The sequence below is a fragment of the Cervus canadensis genome, chromosome 28 (assembly GCF_019320065.1).
Source record: "Cervus canadensis isolate Bull #8, Minnesota chromosome 28, ASM1932006v1, whole genome shotgun sequence".
Lineage (NCBI taxonomy): Eukaryota > Metazoa > Chordata > Mammalia > Artiodactyla > Cervidae > Cervus > Cervus canadensis.
The window spans coordinates 41,917,693-41,934,338 of NC_057413.1; the positions used below are offsets into that span (position 1 = coordinate 41,917,693).

Below are 16,646 nucleotides of genomic sequence, written 5' to 3' on the forward strand. Positions count from 1 at the left end.
AGTAGGTTAATAGCAAGGACCTTGGAAATCAACAACACTGTTACTCCACCGTAATGGAATTGGTTAGAACATGGTTGCTGCTCCTCGTCTCCTTTCAGTCATATTACAAATGTGATTCATAAAACAAGAGAAGGATCCCCAAACCATAACTCGATTTTCTCAAAATTCTTTACCTCATTTCTCGTTCTTCATGTTGAGCAATAAGGTTGCTATAAAAATTCTCCAGGGTCACTTTGGTCATTGTCACCCTTTCCTTTGTGTGACTACTCATGGACGAGCAAGGTGTTGAGCCTGTCATTGCCATGGCTGCTAGAAACAATGAAAAAAAAAGAGGTATTAGTTTTGGAGACAGAATCCACCAGTTCTGCACTCTCCTACCCTACTGATAGGAATGTAAATTGACCTAAGTTTTCTGGAATACAAACAGTATTAAACAAAACCCAGACAAACAGAATACTTGGTGAAAACAAGTATACATTAATGTTTTTTGACACAGAAATACCATGGCTAGGTATAAGGCCTTAGAGAAACTATCACACAGGTTCCTTTTTAACTTTTCTTGCGCCAATGGAACCCGTGCCCCCTGCAGTGGAAGCACAGAGTTGAAACCACCAGACTGCCAGGGGACTCCCCCCAACTCCACACAGGCTTTTAAGGGAGCATGAACAGGATGTGCACTACAGAAGATGGTCCTTATGCCATCAACTGTGTCAAGAGAAACTAGAAGCAATTCAGTAAGCAAATCAAGAAGTAAAATGTTGTGGAGACATATAAAGAAATAACCATATAGCAGTCAAAAGCAACATGAATACATCCTTAAGGAAGAGCGTTGCATTTTTCAGAAAGAAGGGAACAAGACCACAATACCAAACACATATATTAAGAACATGTAACACAGGCAGTACCATTCTTTGCCATCAGGAATCTACCTTAAAGGAATCAAAGACCCACAAGGATTCACACACAAAGGAATTCAATGCAGCATTGTAATGACAAAGAAAAACTACAAGTAACTTGAATAATCAAGAATAGAATTGATTAAATCATGGAAAAGTCCTACAATGAAATAACATGCAGACAATTAAAATATGTTCAAATGTTTGTCAGGCAAGCCTTTAAAGAATAAAACAAAAAACATTTTTCAGGAAAAATATTTCCAATCTAATTGAAAATAATAGGTTATAAAACAGAACATATACCATTTCACTTTTATGTGTTTACTGTATATGCAAAGAATTATTAGAAACATATATCAAAATGTTACCAGTGGGAAAAAATATTAGTGGTCTAACTCTAGGCAGGGAGAATACAATAGATCATCTTCTTGTCTGTGCTTTTCCACGTTTTTGTCAATGAGTGTGTACAATTACCATTAAGTTACCAAGAACTTTTAAATTTACAATTTCTATAGTTTAAAAAAATCTATGACTAAAATCTTCATCTACAAGTATAAATGACAAGTGACACGGCTTATGGTATTCGACAGATGTCTGCTATCTATTTGAGTTGACAAGTTAAAACAAAGAACTATGATGGAAACAATACTACAAAAGAAAAAACCTAAGTCATAACTTTAGTGATGAAAGATACCTTAAAAACAAGAGGCCCTAAGTTCCTAGTTTTACATATTTGAAAACTGATACCAATGAGGTTTAAATAGCTTTGTTGTTGCTTAGTCACTCAGTCGTGTCTGCCTCTTTGCGACCCCATAGACTGCAGCATGCCAGGCTTCCCTGCCTTCACCATCTCCCAGAGTTTGCTCAAACTCATGCCCATTGAATCGAGGCTGCTACCCAATCATCTCATCTTCTGTCGACCCCTCCTCCGCCTGTCCTCAATCTAACCCAGCATCAAGGTCTTTTCCAATGACTCGGCTCTTCACACCAGGTAGCCAAAGTATTTGAGCTTCAGCATCAGTCCTTCCAATGAATATTCAGGGTGGATTTCCTTTAGGATTGACTGGCTTGATCTCCCTGCTGTCCAAGGGACTCTCAAGAGTCTTTTCCAACAGCACAATTTAAAAGCATCAGTTCTTTGGCACTCAGCCTTCTTTATGGTCCAACTCTCACATCAGTACATGACTACTAGAAAAACCATAGCTTTGCTATATAGGCCTTTGTTGGCAAAGTGATGTCTCTGCTTTTTAATACACTGTCTAAGTTTGTCATAGCTTTCCTTCCAAGGAGCAAGCGTCTTTTAATTTCAAAAGTTTTCTTAAGGTTCTCCTCTTGATACTTTGCAACTTTTAAAATTGTTTTGGAAATTAAATGTAGCCTTTTAAGATATGTGTAAACACATTACTACTAAGAAAAAAGGCAATTTTTTCAAATTAAGCAATTTTACAAAAAGATACTGGGGGGGGGGAATCACATAAAGAATAATTTTTTCAGAGAAGAGATTCAAAATCAAGGCTCTACTTCAAAGTCAGTCATTCATGATGTGCTAAAATCATCAGTAATCACAAATTCAAGACACTGAATTCATCTCAATCTTACTATAAAATGTTATTTTTTATGGGGAAGTTTCTCCTAACATCAAAGCAAACTCAAATGTTTTTAGGATATCAGAATTCTTTTTAAACCTCTGTCTGGTTTATGAAGCTTGGGTGTGGTTCCTTATTTGTCAGCCTGTACCCCCTCCACCCACAATGAAAACCACATGCTCTCTAAGTTTGGTGAGGAAATTTTAAAACCAGATTTAAAAACAAGTCTGAAGCAAGAGAGTGCTTAGTACTCCTCCCTTGTCTGAAAATTTCCGGAGAATGTTTCTGTCTGTCTCTCTCTCTCTCTATATATATATACACACATTTTAACAAATGAAATTATTTCCACGTAAAAACACAACTAGAGAGTGTTTAAGCCTAAGAAAAACAATGCCCTCCATATAACAGGCAGTTAGTAAACATAGATTGAGCAAATTAATGATTTTCAGAAAAAAAAAAAAAGATTTTCAGTTGTCAACAAAGGTAAAGAACAAAATTACATTTATATTAATGGGTATATAAAAACTGGAGAACAAACATTTTGACCTATTTAAGTTGCTAGCATGACTTCCTAAACTTTTTAAAAGATCAACGGGAGATTAAATACACTCAAAGATACTCCTATAAAAGGCCAACAATGTTCTAACAGAATGGTTTCAACCTTCATTCAGTCTCTAATGCAATGGCTAAGGTTACACCATCCTTCCCTTTGGCCTTTCTTCAAACCCTCCTCCCCATCCTTTTCCTCTGCTCATAAATTCATAATTGATAATTCTAATAACCTTTCATCAAAAGTTACCATTGCCCTACAGCAATTTATAGGTTTTCTGGGTCAACCAAGTACTTTACATAAGATGGCTTTCCCTCAAGCTTTTGACAACTCAAGCCTTCTTGCCCTGACCTACAGGCCACTGGAGGCCCTTGCCCTATTTGTTTCATTCTCCAACTCAGAATTAAGAAATGATAGGTAAGCAAGAAATCTTAAAAGTTAAAAAAGAAATGTAACAGAAGAATGTGTTCTTCACAAGTCTGGGCAAACATTAAAAGGAGATCAAATGAAAATTGTCGTGTCTAGAGAGTTATGCATGGTTAACTGACTGACTTTACAAAGGTACCCTGTGAACTCTGTAAATATCCCCTTTCCTCACCAATTCTGTCTTTGTGACTGACAACCCAGTATCTTTCATTTGGACAATTCAACACTGGAGCTGAGACTATTCCTTAATAGTCACATATCTAATTTTTCCTCCTGGAACTGTAAGACACTGGAAAGCAAGCACCCTGTCCTATAATGCTTTTAATATTCTTCCCCATATCGCGAACAATACTACGCGCTTAGTTAAGTATCTTATAAAAGATTTGCTAGGAAAAACTGGTTTCTTATGCCCATTATTAGGAGCCGAAAATATGTATGTATGACGGGGGTGGGGTTAGGACATGGAATGGTTTTCTATACCGAGCGCGATAGAGTTGACCTCATCCCCTTAAGAGGAAGCTGCCATCTCTCGCCTGGGGGGAGACTGGAGCCTATTATTGAGGTGGTGGTTGTTCTACGCTTAGGGAAACCACATCCACTGCCTGGCTAACTCTAACTCGGAGCCAAAGTGCGCTGAAAGGGAGAGGAAACGCAGTGGTCTCCACTCCAGCCTTCCCCCGCACACTTCAAAAAGAACAAGATCATCTTTGTGTCTGTTCGTCTAGTGAGAGCTCTGGTCTCACTACCTGCCATTCTGCACACTTAAAAGTCTTTCTGCACAGACTCTGCCCCAAGTCCTTACTTTCCTTCTCCACTCTCTCTTTAAAAAAGGCTCCACCACATTTTCCTGTGGTTTTCAATTGGATTATATGAAGCCCGGTACCCTAAGACTAACCATAGGGAAGGGGGCAGACGCAAAGGTACCGCCGCCCCCCAAGGTGGGAGAGAGGGTGGCTTTCGACAACTGCCTCAGACAACACCTCTCAGATTCTTAAGACTCCAGGGAAAAAAAAGAAAAGGACGTGAAAATTGGTAACGACCGACAGACATCCTGGAGGGGAATGAGCGGTGGCAGCGAGCAGACAAAGCAGGCGACAAGGAAAGAAGAGAGCCTGGCACCCCGCCCCAACCGCACGCGAAGACAGAGAAAGGACGGGGTGCGGAGCCTGGGAAACCATGCGGAGGACCGGCCAGGAGCCTCTGGAAGCCGGGAGGGAAAGCACTGACAGGAGGGGTCGAAAGGGCAGGGCTGGAAAGAGGACGCCGGAGGGAAAGGGAGAACCCCAAAAAAGAGTTAGGGAAAGAGGAGAGAAGGGGAAAGGCCGGGATGGACGGAAGACAACGGCAGCAAGACACTCACCGGAGCCCGGGGCTGAGGGGAGAGGCAGGGCTGGGGGCGGCGAACAGCCGCAGACGCCGGCGGGGCCAGCGGTCTCGACGTGAGGAAAGGCGAAACCCCCGCAGCAGCTGCCAGCCGACCCGAGGAGGGGAGGGGACGCGTTAGGGACTCTGAAGGAGGGAGCCGCGGGGCGGTTGCGGGTGTGAAGACGACAGGAAGAGCCCCAACTGCCGGAAAAGACGGCAAGCGCAGGGGCCAACGCTGCCCAGTACCCCACGGCGGAGACGGGCTGGCGCGGCGGCCAAGGCGCCGGACTGCGCAAGCGTGACTTCCCGGAGCCGCGGCGCGGGTTCCGGGTCTGCGCATGCGCCGCCCCTCCCCGCCCCGCCCCATTCCGGCTGGAGAGGCCGGGTTGAGCGCAGAAGTCTGAGGGGTGGGGCATTTTCGGGGTGGGCGGGACCGGGCTGGGCTCGCGGGGAGAGTCCTTTTAGGGGTTTTTTTGTTTGTTTTTTTCGTTTTGAAATAATTATAAACTCTCCCCCAACGTGACAGAATTTGTACAAAAAGGTCCCTTTTACCCATCACCCACCCAGCTTCTCTCAGCATCTTACATAACTACATTGCGTTATCAAAACCAGGAAATTAATATCGGCGGAGTACAATGGACTAGACCGATGCAATTAACTAGATGACAAACCTCAGATTTAACCACTCGGGCTTGCACTCATTTTTGCGTGTGAGAGCGTACTCGCGCCCATCTGTGTAGTTCCATGAAGTTTTTTCACCTGTGTAGTCATGGTCCCCTACCAACTCTTGATTTCCTTCATAAATAGGTCCCCCGGAGCCCTTCCCTCCGCCCGCCCCCCCCCCCTCCCCGCCAGCATCTACACTGCCTTAAGGTAAGGATTAGCATACACTGCCTTGGATGGGGTGAGCTCTCATATGTTTGGACATCTGATACCGGATACGGGGAGGGCACCCCAGTGTGCATGGAACCTGCTTTCCAAGGCTAGCCAGCTGCGGAGTCTGTCCCATCCTTTGGGTTAGCGAGGACCCAAGACTTGGACGCTCACTGGTTCCTTGAGAATGGAGCGCAGTGCCCTTGAGCAGAAATTACCAGGCTCCTGGAAACAAAGATGACAATGCCCCTGCCTGCCTTCAATAGAGGCCATCTAGGCAGCGAAAGAAGCACGTGTGCAAGTCATTCGTTACTGTTTTGTGGTATTAGGGTGCCCCCAGGCTCTTCTGTATCTGTGTAAAACCTAAGGTTTTAATCCTTCAAGCTTGGGGTCCTAGGCTTTGTTTCCTTAATGGTCTTAAAAACATAGGCTTTCCTTGACTGCTTTCATCTTGCTAGACTTCAAAGCCCAGTTTCCTTTAGTCTCAGCACACAAAAACCACTTTGCTTTTCATTCCCCCGACCAGAGGCCCTTCTTCCTCAGTGACTTTTGTTAAAGTCCTCCCTATCCTTAAGGACTTAGTTACATGCCAGACTTTTGCATAGCACTTTTCGGTTTACGAACCACATGCAAGAACTTAATCTCAGGTGATCCTCACAACTCTTGTTTCTTCTTCTTCTTCTTCCGTAATTATTGAGGTATAATTGACAGCACTGTATAAATTTAAGGTGTCCAACATAATGATTTGACCTATCTCATGAAATGACTATGACAATAAGCTTAGTAAACATCCATCATCTCACATAAATACAAAGTCAAAGAAACAAAACTTTAGGGCTTCCCTTGTGGATCTACTGGTAAAGAATCCACCTGCAATGCAGGAGACTCAAGTTCAATCCCTGAGTCGGGAAGATCCCCTGGAGAAGGAAAGAGCAACCCACTTCAGTGTTCTTGCCTGGGAAATCCCATGGTCGTAGGAGCCTGGAGGGCTACAGTCCATGGGATCTCAAGAGTCAGTCACAGCTTAGCAACTCAACGATAACAACTTTAGTGAGGAGGATGCTGCTGCTAAGTCGCTTCAGTCGTGTCCGACTGTGCGACCCCATAGACGGCAGCCCACCAGGCTTCCCCATCCCTGGGATTCTCCAGGCAAGAATACTTGAGGAGGCAGTGACTGCTTATTCTTCACAGTGATTGGTTACAGTATTAGACTTTTCTTAAATGATAGGGAATTGGTTAGTCGTTACCTCATAAAAATATTGGTGAAGAGTTTAAGTTGTGCCTATGATTTCCAGAGGCGTAAGCAAGAAGTGACCAAGTCAAGTTAGTCTCCCTTGTCTTGCAAAATAAGATAAATTTTTTTGATAATTTTTTTTAAAAAGAAACAAAACTTTCATATATAGTATACTTTTGTTAGGTGGTTAGAATAGGGAAAAAGAGTCCAAAATGGTGGTGGCTAAAACACCTGGAAGGGGAAAGCCTACGAAAATAGAACAAAGGAAGGTCCGAGGACTGGAGTGAGAACCTTAGGTAAAACAAACAATGCTCCTGCCTAGGCCCAATTTACATAAGACAGGCCCAGGGACAGAGAAACATAAAAAGAGGAGCCAAAGCCCTCTCTCTCTCTCTCTCTCTTTCTTTCTCTCTCTCTCTTTCTCTCCTCCTCTCTCCCCCTCGCGCGATGGGGCGCTCTTCTCTTCGCGTCTTTGGATCAACGTGCCCTCACTCCTCGAAGATGGATTTTCCTGCTATTATCTAAATAAATAGAGCTGTAACACTGAGCTGTAACACTGATTTATTTAAGAGCTATAACATGGTCTGTCCTCCAAGAGCTGTGACCCGCCGAGGGAGCTTCAATGTCCGTCACTCCAAATTTTTGTTGTGCCGAGACAAAGAACGGAGGAGCATACACTCGCCTGACACTTTCATATATAGTATTCATATATATATAACAGTGTTAATTATATCTATCACAGTGTCCATTACATTCCTAGTATTTAAATCTGGAAGTTTGTACCTTTTGACCACCTTCATTCAACTTCCCCTCCCTGCTCTGGTAGTCACAAATCTGATACCCTTTTCTATAAGTTGAGTTCATTTATTTGTTTTTGATGTATAATTGATCTACAACTTTAGTTCCTATTCTACAACATACTGTCTCAATATTTCTATACATCTCAAAATGCGTGTGTGCATGCGTGTTCAGTCACGTCTGACTCTTTGCGACCCTATGGACCGTAGCCTGCCAGGCTCCTTTATCCATGGGATTCTCCAGGCAAGAATCCTGGAGTGAGTTGCCATGCCCTCCTCTAGGAGATCTTCCCAAACCAGGGATCAAACCTGTGTCTCCTGTGTCTCCTGCGTTGCAGGTGGGTTCTTTACCACTGAGCCACCAGAGAAGCCCACATTTCAAAATGATGCAAGTCTGTTTACTAGTGTCACCATACAAAGATATTATGTGGTTATTGACTATATTTTTCACACAGTACATTTCAGACCTATGACTCATTTATTTTGTAACTAGAAGCTTGTACTTTTAATCTCCCTTACCTTTCTCCCCCACCATTCTTACCTGCCTCCCCTCTAGGAACCACCAACTTGTTCTCTGTATCTATAACTCTGTTTCTGTTTTATGTTTGTTCATTTACATTTATTTTAGATTCCACATGTAAGTGAAATCATACGGCATTTGCTTTCTCCATCTGACTAGCTTCACTTAGCGTAATATGGACCTCTAGTTTCATCCATGTTGTCGCAAATGGCAAGATTTTGTTCTTTTTCATGGCTGAGTAGTATTCATATATGAATATTTTATGTATATATATACATTACATCTTTATTCATTCATCTATTGTTGGGTACTTAGGTTGCTTCTATAACCTGGTTGTTTCAACTAATGCTGCAATGAACATAGGAATGCATACATCTTTTCTAATTAGTGTTCTTGTTTTCTTTGGATAAATACCCAAGAGTAGAAGCTGAATCAAATAGTGGTTCTATTTTTAATTGTTTTTCATAGTAGCTGCACCAGTTTCCATTCCCACCAATAGTGCATGAGGATTTCCTTCTCTCCACATCTTGTTATCTTTTTGATAACAGCCATTCTGATCTTCACATCTCTTTGGCAAGTCACAAAGGATAAGCTGCTGTTGTTTTACTTTTCAAGATCAAGGTCTTGCCCTTTATTTTTATTTTTTTCTAACATTTACTTTTTAACTTTTATATTATAGTGGACTATAATTGATTTACAATGTTGTGTTAGTTTCAGGTGTACAACAAAGTAATTCATTTATACATATAAATATATCTATTCTTTTTAAAATTCTTTTCCCACTTAGATTATTATAGAATATTGAGCAGAGTTCCCTGTACTATACAGTACGTACTTTTTGGTTACAAAGGTGAGTTTGTAGCGTTAAAAAGAAAACCATAGGCCCAAAATGGCATCATTTATGCTGAAGCCCATGATAACAAACTTAGATTTAATACCTCATCTAATTGCAGTTTTTACTTTCCCTGGGGAATGTAGTCTCAGTCATTCATCCTGGAATTTTCTGATGAGCACCAACAAGGTAATCTGTCATTTGGACCCTCTCCATCCCACCCTCCACAACCCCTACAAAGGAAGAAGATGGAATCTGCATGATTCAACCTCACCCTTTCCCCAAATAAGGTGATCTGGCCTAAACAATCCTTTCCTTTCATTTGCTAATTGCTTCCTTGCCCACTTGTAAAAACCATCCATTCTGCACAAGGTCTTCGGGCTCCTTTCTCTTTACTAGCTGGGATACTGCCTGATTCACAAAGACTGAACAAAGTCAATTACAACTTAAGATTTACTTGGCGGAATTTTTGTTTTTTTAACAACAGATAACTGGGCGATGTGCCTTTTAGACAGTGCCAATATATAATTTCCCTGGAAGATAAAGATTCATACAGAGTAGACTAAGTCAGATGACCTGGGATATACTGGGCCACATCTAATGGAAGTTCTTAACTTAAGTCTTACTATGACTTTACTAATGCTGCTGGCTATGTTATTTGTATTTCATCTGTTTTACAAAATTGCTGTTTCTTACACTGCCAAATGTGTGACTGAGGCCTCTGATAAAATAATACTTAGTTCCATGTGAGATCGATGATGGTAACACTGTAACTCTAGATATTGGAAGAAGCAACAAGAGGGAATGTTTTCTTGGACCAAGAGGCTAGTAAGACAGGTGGTCCAGAGAATTTTGGATACTGTTTTATGGCCTAGTCCAGTAACAGCACACTGAGTGGCCTGTCAACAAATCTCTGGTCATGAAATGCCCCCCACAGAATCATGGTCAAGTTTATGAGTGAAAAGGGGCTCTGCCAACTGAAAACTGACACTTGCCATCTACATCCACAAAGATTAAATCATGGCCACTGCAACAGCTGAACTTCAGCTCCCCTGAAAGGAGTTCAGGGTGAAAATCAGGAATGAGGCACTCTGTGGTCTGGGAAAAACTGGCAGAACAGGTCTTCAGATAGTTAGATCTTTTCAGGAGAAGATTTTATGAATCCCAACTCTTGCATCTTCTCATACCTAGAGAAACACTGACATCATTAATGGTGACATCTGCTTTGGCTATTAAGGAAAATTTTACAATTAAAAGTCAAAATAGAGTAGCTATGGTTCAGATATCCTGGGAAATAACTAGGTGATGTTATGGGTGTACTTTCAGATTAGACCTCGTATTGCTAAACACTTGAGTTTTCTGAGTCGTCTCAGGCTTGGATGCCCCCATTCTCAAAACAATGTCTGCTGAAGCTAGTAACTGCAACCTTACTTTTTATAAAACTAGGCAACTGGCTACCTGGCTACAAGTCTCCCCAAAGTGACAGGTCCAGACTGGGTTTCAGGCCTATTCTTCTAAAAAGAAATGAGATTTATTTTGTCTATTAAAATTCCAGTTATCACTCCTCCGACTACTTCTAATTAGGTATGTTACACCAAAATGGCAGACCAAGGGATTGAGATTTTAATCATACAAGGCTCAGATCTAGAACTTGGAACTCAGGAATACTTCCAATTCAGTGTCTATTCTCCAAGCTGAGGCAGTCCTATGCCCCATTTTGACAGGAAGTTATCACAGTCATAATTGCCCAATTCCCTAAATTAAAACTGAGCAGAACTCTGTGGGGCTCTGGAGTACAGATCTGTTCTGTGTTCTCCATTTCTTGTCTGTTGGATATAGGCTTCATTCAGCCTCCTTGACCTTTCCTGAGTTCCAAAGGGTGGATTCAAACAATTGCTAATGAGGGAAGGGAGGGGATACAGAAACAGAGGAGAGACAATCAAAGGTTGGTACAGCCTCAAGACAGGGGCCTGATTCCTACTTAAAGAAATATGCATAACAATGTCTTTGAGTTCTTCTACAGAATGGAGCCCTGACCCAGGTGGAGGATGGTAACGTCAAACTAAACACAAGATTCTTGGAGCATATCTCTGTTGCCTTACCACCAACAAATAAAAAAAAAAAAAAGAAGTCACAAACCCTGCAGCCCTCACCCCAAATGTCGCCTCCTGTTTCTGGGGACCAGTGATGACCATCCTGTTAGGTCTCCTGTTTGGCCCCTGTCTATTTCATCTCTGAGAGGAGCCAGCAATTTCTAACTAAATTACTGTTATTACAAGGGTGAATGCTGGTTTCAGGCAAAAAGTACCTTGGCTTAGATCAGGTAGAGAGAGACTTCTGCTCTGCTAGGCAGGCCTACACCCATGCACAGCAGGAACGAGTTACAGAAGAAAGACCTCCGCCCTATTCCCAAGAAGTATCTTGAGTATGAAGTTTCTCAGGGGAGAGTTGTTAGGGGAAGACACTGATTGAAACCGCCCACCCTGGCCAGGCACCGTAGTAACCATTTGCATGAGTTGTTTTATGGCAGGAGGTCCTGGTAAGGAACACAGAACTAATAAGCCACCACCAACTGGAAGAGTTCGGGAAAGGTCAAAAGGTGACACCACATGTCCAACCACCTCCCAGAATCCTTCTCTCTGCATCCATCTTGGCTGAACAAGGCGTGCACCACCAGGAAGGACTCTGAGTCAGAATGATTGGCTAAGGACAACCCAGAAACTAATCCCATCACCATAAAACGTGAGACTGCAAGCCAGTTCTGCAGAGCTGTTCTCCTGGGTCCCCTTACTCTCCTGCTCTCCATCCAGGTGCTCTTTCCCAATAAAATCTCTTGCTTTGTCTGTACACGTGTCTCCCCGGACAATTCATTTCTGAGTGTTAGACAAGAGCGGTCTTCCTTCCTGCAACACTTCAAGCTAGGCTTCAACAGTATATGAGCTTCTAGATGTACAAGCTGGATTTAGAAAAGGCAGAGGAACCAGAGATCAAATTGCCAACATCCATTGGATCGTAGAAAAAGCAAGGGAATTTCAAAAAGACATCTACTTCTGCTTCATTGACTACGCTAAAGAGATGGGAATACTAGGCCACCTTACCTGCCTCCTGAGAAACCTGATTGCTGATCTAGCCCTGCATGGACCCAGATGGTTACATTTTACCATGACTCCAGTAAGTGTAGTGGACACAATAAGTGTAGTCATTCTTTTTGACCATCAATCTCCTGAATCCTTTCCTGTATTTCCCACTTCTTACTATCAAAACTGAAAATTACAGATAGCCTTTTTTTAGGCTCCATTGCAGCTAGAGAGCAGGCACGATACCTAAGTGCCACCAATCACTTATTCACCTTGACCCCCACCCACCACCCCCGACTCTGCCCTCACCTGTGAGTTGGAAATTAGGGTGATCTGATCCTATTCTTATAATACTTAGCTTCATTTGCCTCACTGTGAAATTCTGGTGTTGGCAGATCTGGCCTTTATTTCAAATGTTATTTCATTCATTATGCATTTTTTTTGCATTAACTGGTATTTTTAAAAAAAATATTGCATTGATCCATGGCTGATTCATGTCAGTGTATGGCAAAAACCACTACAGTATTGTAAAGTAATTAGCCTCCAACTAATAAAAATAAATGAAAAAAATATTGCATTGAAATATTACTTTGATTACTGATTTTTTGCCACCGTTATAAATCTTATGCCAAGGTGAGTGTCTTGCTCACCTCACTTTAACCCGACTTCAGGCCCTGGAACAATCACTCTGAATCTGTTCTGGTAAGAGTGGTGATGGCTCCCCATAGTTTCTAGAGTCATCCACAGAGGTCTCATTGGCCAGAATTGCATCACATGGTCATCCTCCCTGGGAAAGCAAACTCAGCTTTTTATGATCTTCTAGAGAGGCAGGCAAAGAAGAAAGAGGTTAGTGAGGAATGAATATTAGCTCGTACAGCCAATAATGTTTGCCATGGCAGTGTATATTACTTTGCTGTTCTCTTTTAATCTATTTTACTAATCTAAATGGAGAAAGGGACTTCCCTCGTATCTCACTCAGTAGAGAAACTGCCTGCAATGCAGGAGACCTGGGTTTGATTTCCACGTCGAGAAGATCCCCTGGAAAAGGAAAATGGCAACTCACTCCAGTATTCTTTCCTGGAGAATCCCCTGGACAGAGGAGCCCGTTAGGCTACAGTCCATGGGGTTGCAGGAGTTGGACAGGCCTTAGAGACTAAACCATCAAATGGAGAACAGACATAAGGCACTTAGCAGGACCCTTATTAATTGACCTCTGGTTAATGGGAACACTGAACAGAGTCATTCCCTTTGTATTTTCTATTCTATATTATCTCCGCCTTTTTATTATTTTAATATAATTCACCAAATCCAAGCTTCTGTTTTATAACAGTTTTCTCTAAAAAACTCTTGGATAAATAACCTTACAGTATACTGTCATTCGTCATCTCCGTGGGACTTGAATTACTTGGTTCAAATATTAGCACCTTTTTTTTTTTCTGTCTTGCTCCTTTTCCCAGTTTCAAACCCATTAACCTTTTCCTTCTCTTTAAACATTGCTCTGAATTGTTCTTTGTCCCAAAGGTAATACCTGCTCTTCCTCGGTCAAGCTGACCTGTGATTGTATCACCAACTGAAGCTCAGCCTCTTGGCAAAGACCACAGACCCTTAGGGAATAGGCATCTTATCCCTGGCAGTGTGTGTCCAACCCTCTGGTGGCCATGACATCAACTGCTGCTGAATATTCCCTCCAGTTGAGGGCGGGAACCGTGCATGGTGCCTGCTAGCCCAGTGTTTCTCAGACGTCAGTGTGCAAACAAATCCCCTGGGATTCAGTTAAAAATGCAGATTCTGGACTTCCCTGGTGGTCCAGTGGTTAAGACTTCTGGCTTCCACTGGAAGGGGCACGGGTTCTCTCCCTGGTCAAGGAAGTTCAGCATGCTTTGTGGTACAGCCAGAAAGGAAAAAATGAAAGAAAATGCAGTTTCTGATTCAGAAGGTCTGGGGCAGAGCTAAGATTCTGGATTTCAAACAAGTTCCCAGGTGGTTCTAATGCCACTGGCCCACATCCCTTGAAGTAATAAGGAATGTAAACATATATCTGAGTGAAAAAGAAGGAGAAAGTGCCCACAATCCATCAGGGCAAAGACAGAGGCAAGTGAGGCATCGAGGGATGTCTCTGCAGCACTGAAGAAGGCCCTGAGTTCAGGTACAGCCCGTGCGCTAGCATGCTCTTGATCCTGAGAGTGTGTTTCCTTTCATTGTGAGTCCTAACACCTTACTTGCCCACCCTACTTCCAATCCCAGCCCCAATCACTGCCGAGCAACATTTTGGTAGGTGTTCCTTCAGACTGCTTCCTTCCTTCCCTCCTTCCCTTTTCTTTTCTTTCCTTCTAGTATTTTGTGCTTTCTGCTGTAGCCCTGAGAGGTTGCTGCCAAAATAGGCAAGTTCATGATACCCCGAATGTGATGCTGGTCCTGGCTGGTCACTACTCCGAACGCAAAGCAGTCATCATGAAGAACATTGATGATGGCACCTCAGACCGCATCTACAACCATGTTCTGGTGGCTGGAATTGATTGCTATCCCTGCAAAGTGACAAGTGCCATGGGCAAGAAGAAAACTGCCAAGAAGTCAAAGATCAAGTCTTTTGTGAAAGTTTATCATTCCAATCAACTCAGGCCCACAAAGTACTCCGTGGATAACCCCTTGGACAAAGCTGTAGTCAACGAGGACGTCTTCAGAGAACCTGTTCTCAAACGCAAGGCCCAACGAGAGGCCAAGTTCAAGTCCGAGGAGAGATACAAGACTGCAAGAACAGATGGTTCTCCCAAAAGCTGCAGTTTTAGGTCTGTCTTGTTTCAGTCACTAAAAACAACCGCCTCCCCCCCAATTATGTTTTATTTATTTTAATGAACTCCTTTTAAGCAACTAGATGGCCTCACCTGGCTGAAAGTTATCATTGCAGGTAATAATGTTTATTGTGAGTATGTTGAGTAGTATATTGGGAATCACAGATTTCAGTAGAATAAATTAACTGCCAAGTGGTTAGCAATTTTCCTTTTTCTTTATATCAGTTTCAGGCGTACAAATTACTTTCTAATGCACACATAAACACAAATGGGGTCATACTGTACATGATTATTACTATCTGTAATTATACCTGTAATATTTCACAGACACTATTGTACTCTATTTTCAAATATTTATTTATTTGCCCGTGCTGGGTCTTAGCTGCAGCACGTAGGGTCTTCCATCTTCACTGTGGCATGCGGGGACTTTGGGTCCTAATCCCCTGACCAAAGGTTGAACCCAAGCCCCGTGCATTGGGAGCCTTAGCCACTGGACCACCAGGGAAGTCTCCAGTATCATACTTTTGTTATAGTATTTGTCCATTTATATCTAAGTTATGATAGTTTAAAACCCTCAAATTAAATCCTCAAATTTAAAAGCTTAATATCAAATTCATTTAATAATCCTATTCCTCAAATATGTACATAGTTACTTCCTCTGAGTTGGAAGGATTATGAGTGGTTATTATCTCTTTCTTATACTTTTCTGTACTTTCCAAATTTTCCACATTGGACTCATGTAATGTTAATTTCATTTTTATTTTTATCGAAGTAGTATGGACTTGAAAAGCACAAAATTATCTACAATATTATAATGATAAATAGCAGTTCCTTGCCCCACCCACTGCCACTGGAGTTAATCAGCAAGCAGCTGCTTTCAATGCTTTTAGTTGTTTCTTCTGTTATTTATCACCTTGTTTCTAAATAACATTGCTTTTTCTTAAATTTCCAGTTTTAGATATTTTTTAACTTCCTCAGTGAAGATGAAGATTTTACTTAGTTGCACCACAACTTCCATATAACTTCTTCCACCACTGTCATTTTCCTTAAATCAATATTTTATTCTCCAAAGAAGACATACAGATGGCCAACAGTACATGAAAAGATGCCCAACTTTGCTAATTATTATATAAATGTAAATCAAAACTACAATAAGGTATCACCTCACACCAGTCAGAATGGCCATCTTCTAAAAGTCTACGAATAATAGATGCTGGAGAGGGTGTGGAGAAAAGGGAACTCTCCTACACTGTTGGTGGGAATGTAAGTTGGTGCACTATGGAGAACAGTATGGAGGTCCCTTAAAAAACTAAGATGATCCAGCACATGATCCAGCAGTCCCACTCCTAGGGACATATCTGGAAAAAACAAAAACTCTAGCTCAAAAAGATATGCATATCTTTTTGCTATGAAAACCCCAGTTTTCATAGCAGCACTATTTACAATAGCCAAGCCACGGAAGCAACCTGAGTGTCCACTGACAGAGGCATGGATAAAGAAGATGTGGTACATACATACAATGGAATATTACTCAGCCATAAAAAGAAATAATGCCATTTGCAACATCATGGATGGACCTAGAGATTATCATACTAAGTGAAGTAAATCAGAGAAAGGTAGATATCATATGATATTGCTTATATGTGGAGTTTAACAAAATGATACAAATGAACTTATTTACAAAACAGAAACAGAGGCACA

At 41.9% G+C, this 16,646-nt stretch overlaps 1 protein-coding gene and 1 pseudogene across 2 annotated transcripts in view; one reads left to right on the forward strand and one right to left on the reverse strand.

Moving 5' to 3' along the window:
* Positions 1 to 5,145, reverse strand: part of STK38 (serine/threonine kinase 38) — a 41,469-nt gene extending 36,324 nt beyond the window's left edge. The window contains exons 1-2 of one of the 2 annotated variants that reach the window (XM_043449777.1): positions 4,819 to 5,145; positions 174 to 306 (exon numbers count right to left, since the gene is read on the reverse strand). In XM_043449777.1, coding sequence (XP_043305712.1) covers positions 174 to 304 — 131 coding nt within the window. In that variant the 5' untranslated portion in view covers positions 305 to 306; positions 4,819 to 5,145. Of the gene's footprint in view, positions 1 to 173; positions 310 to 4,818 lie in introns of both variants that reach the window. The other variant, XM_043449778.1, reaches the window with a different exon arrangement.
* A 9,176-nt stretch (positions 5,146 to 14,321) lies between these two features.
* On the forward strand, positions 14,322 to 14,942 carry LOC122429291 (annotated as a pseudogene).
* The last annotated feature ends 1,704 nt before the right edge of the window (positions 14,943 to 16,646 follow it).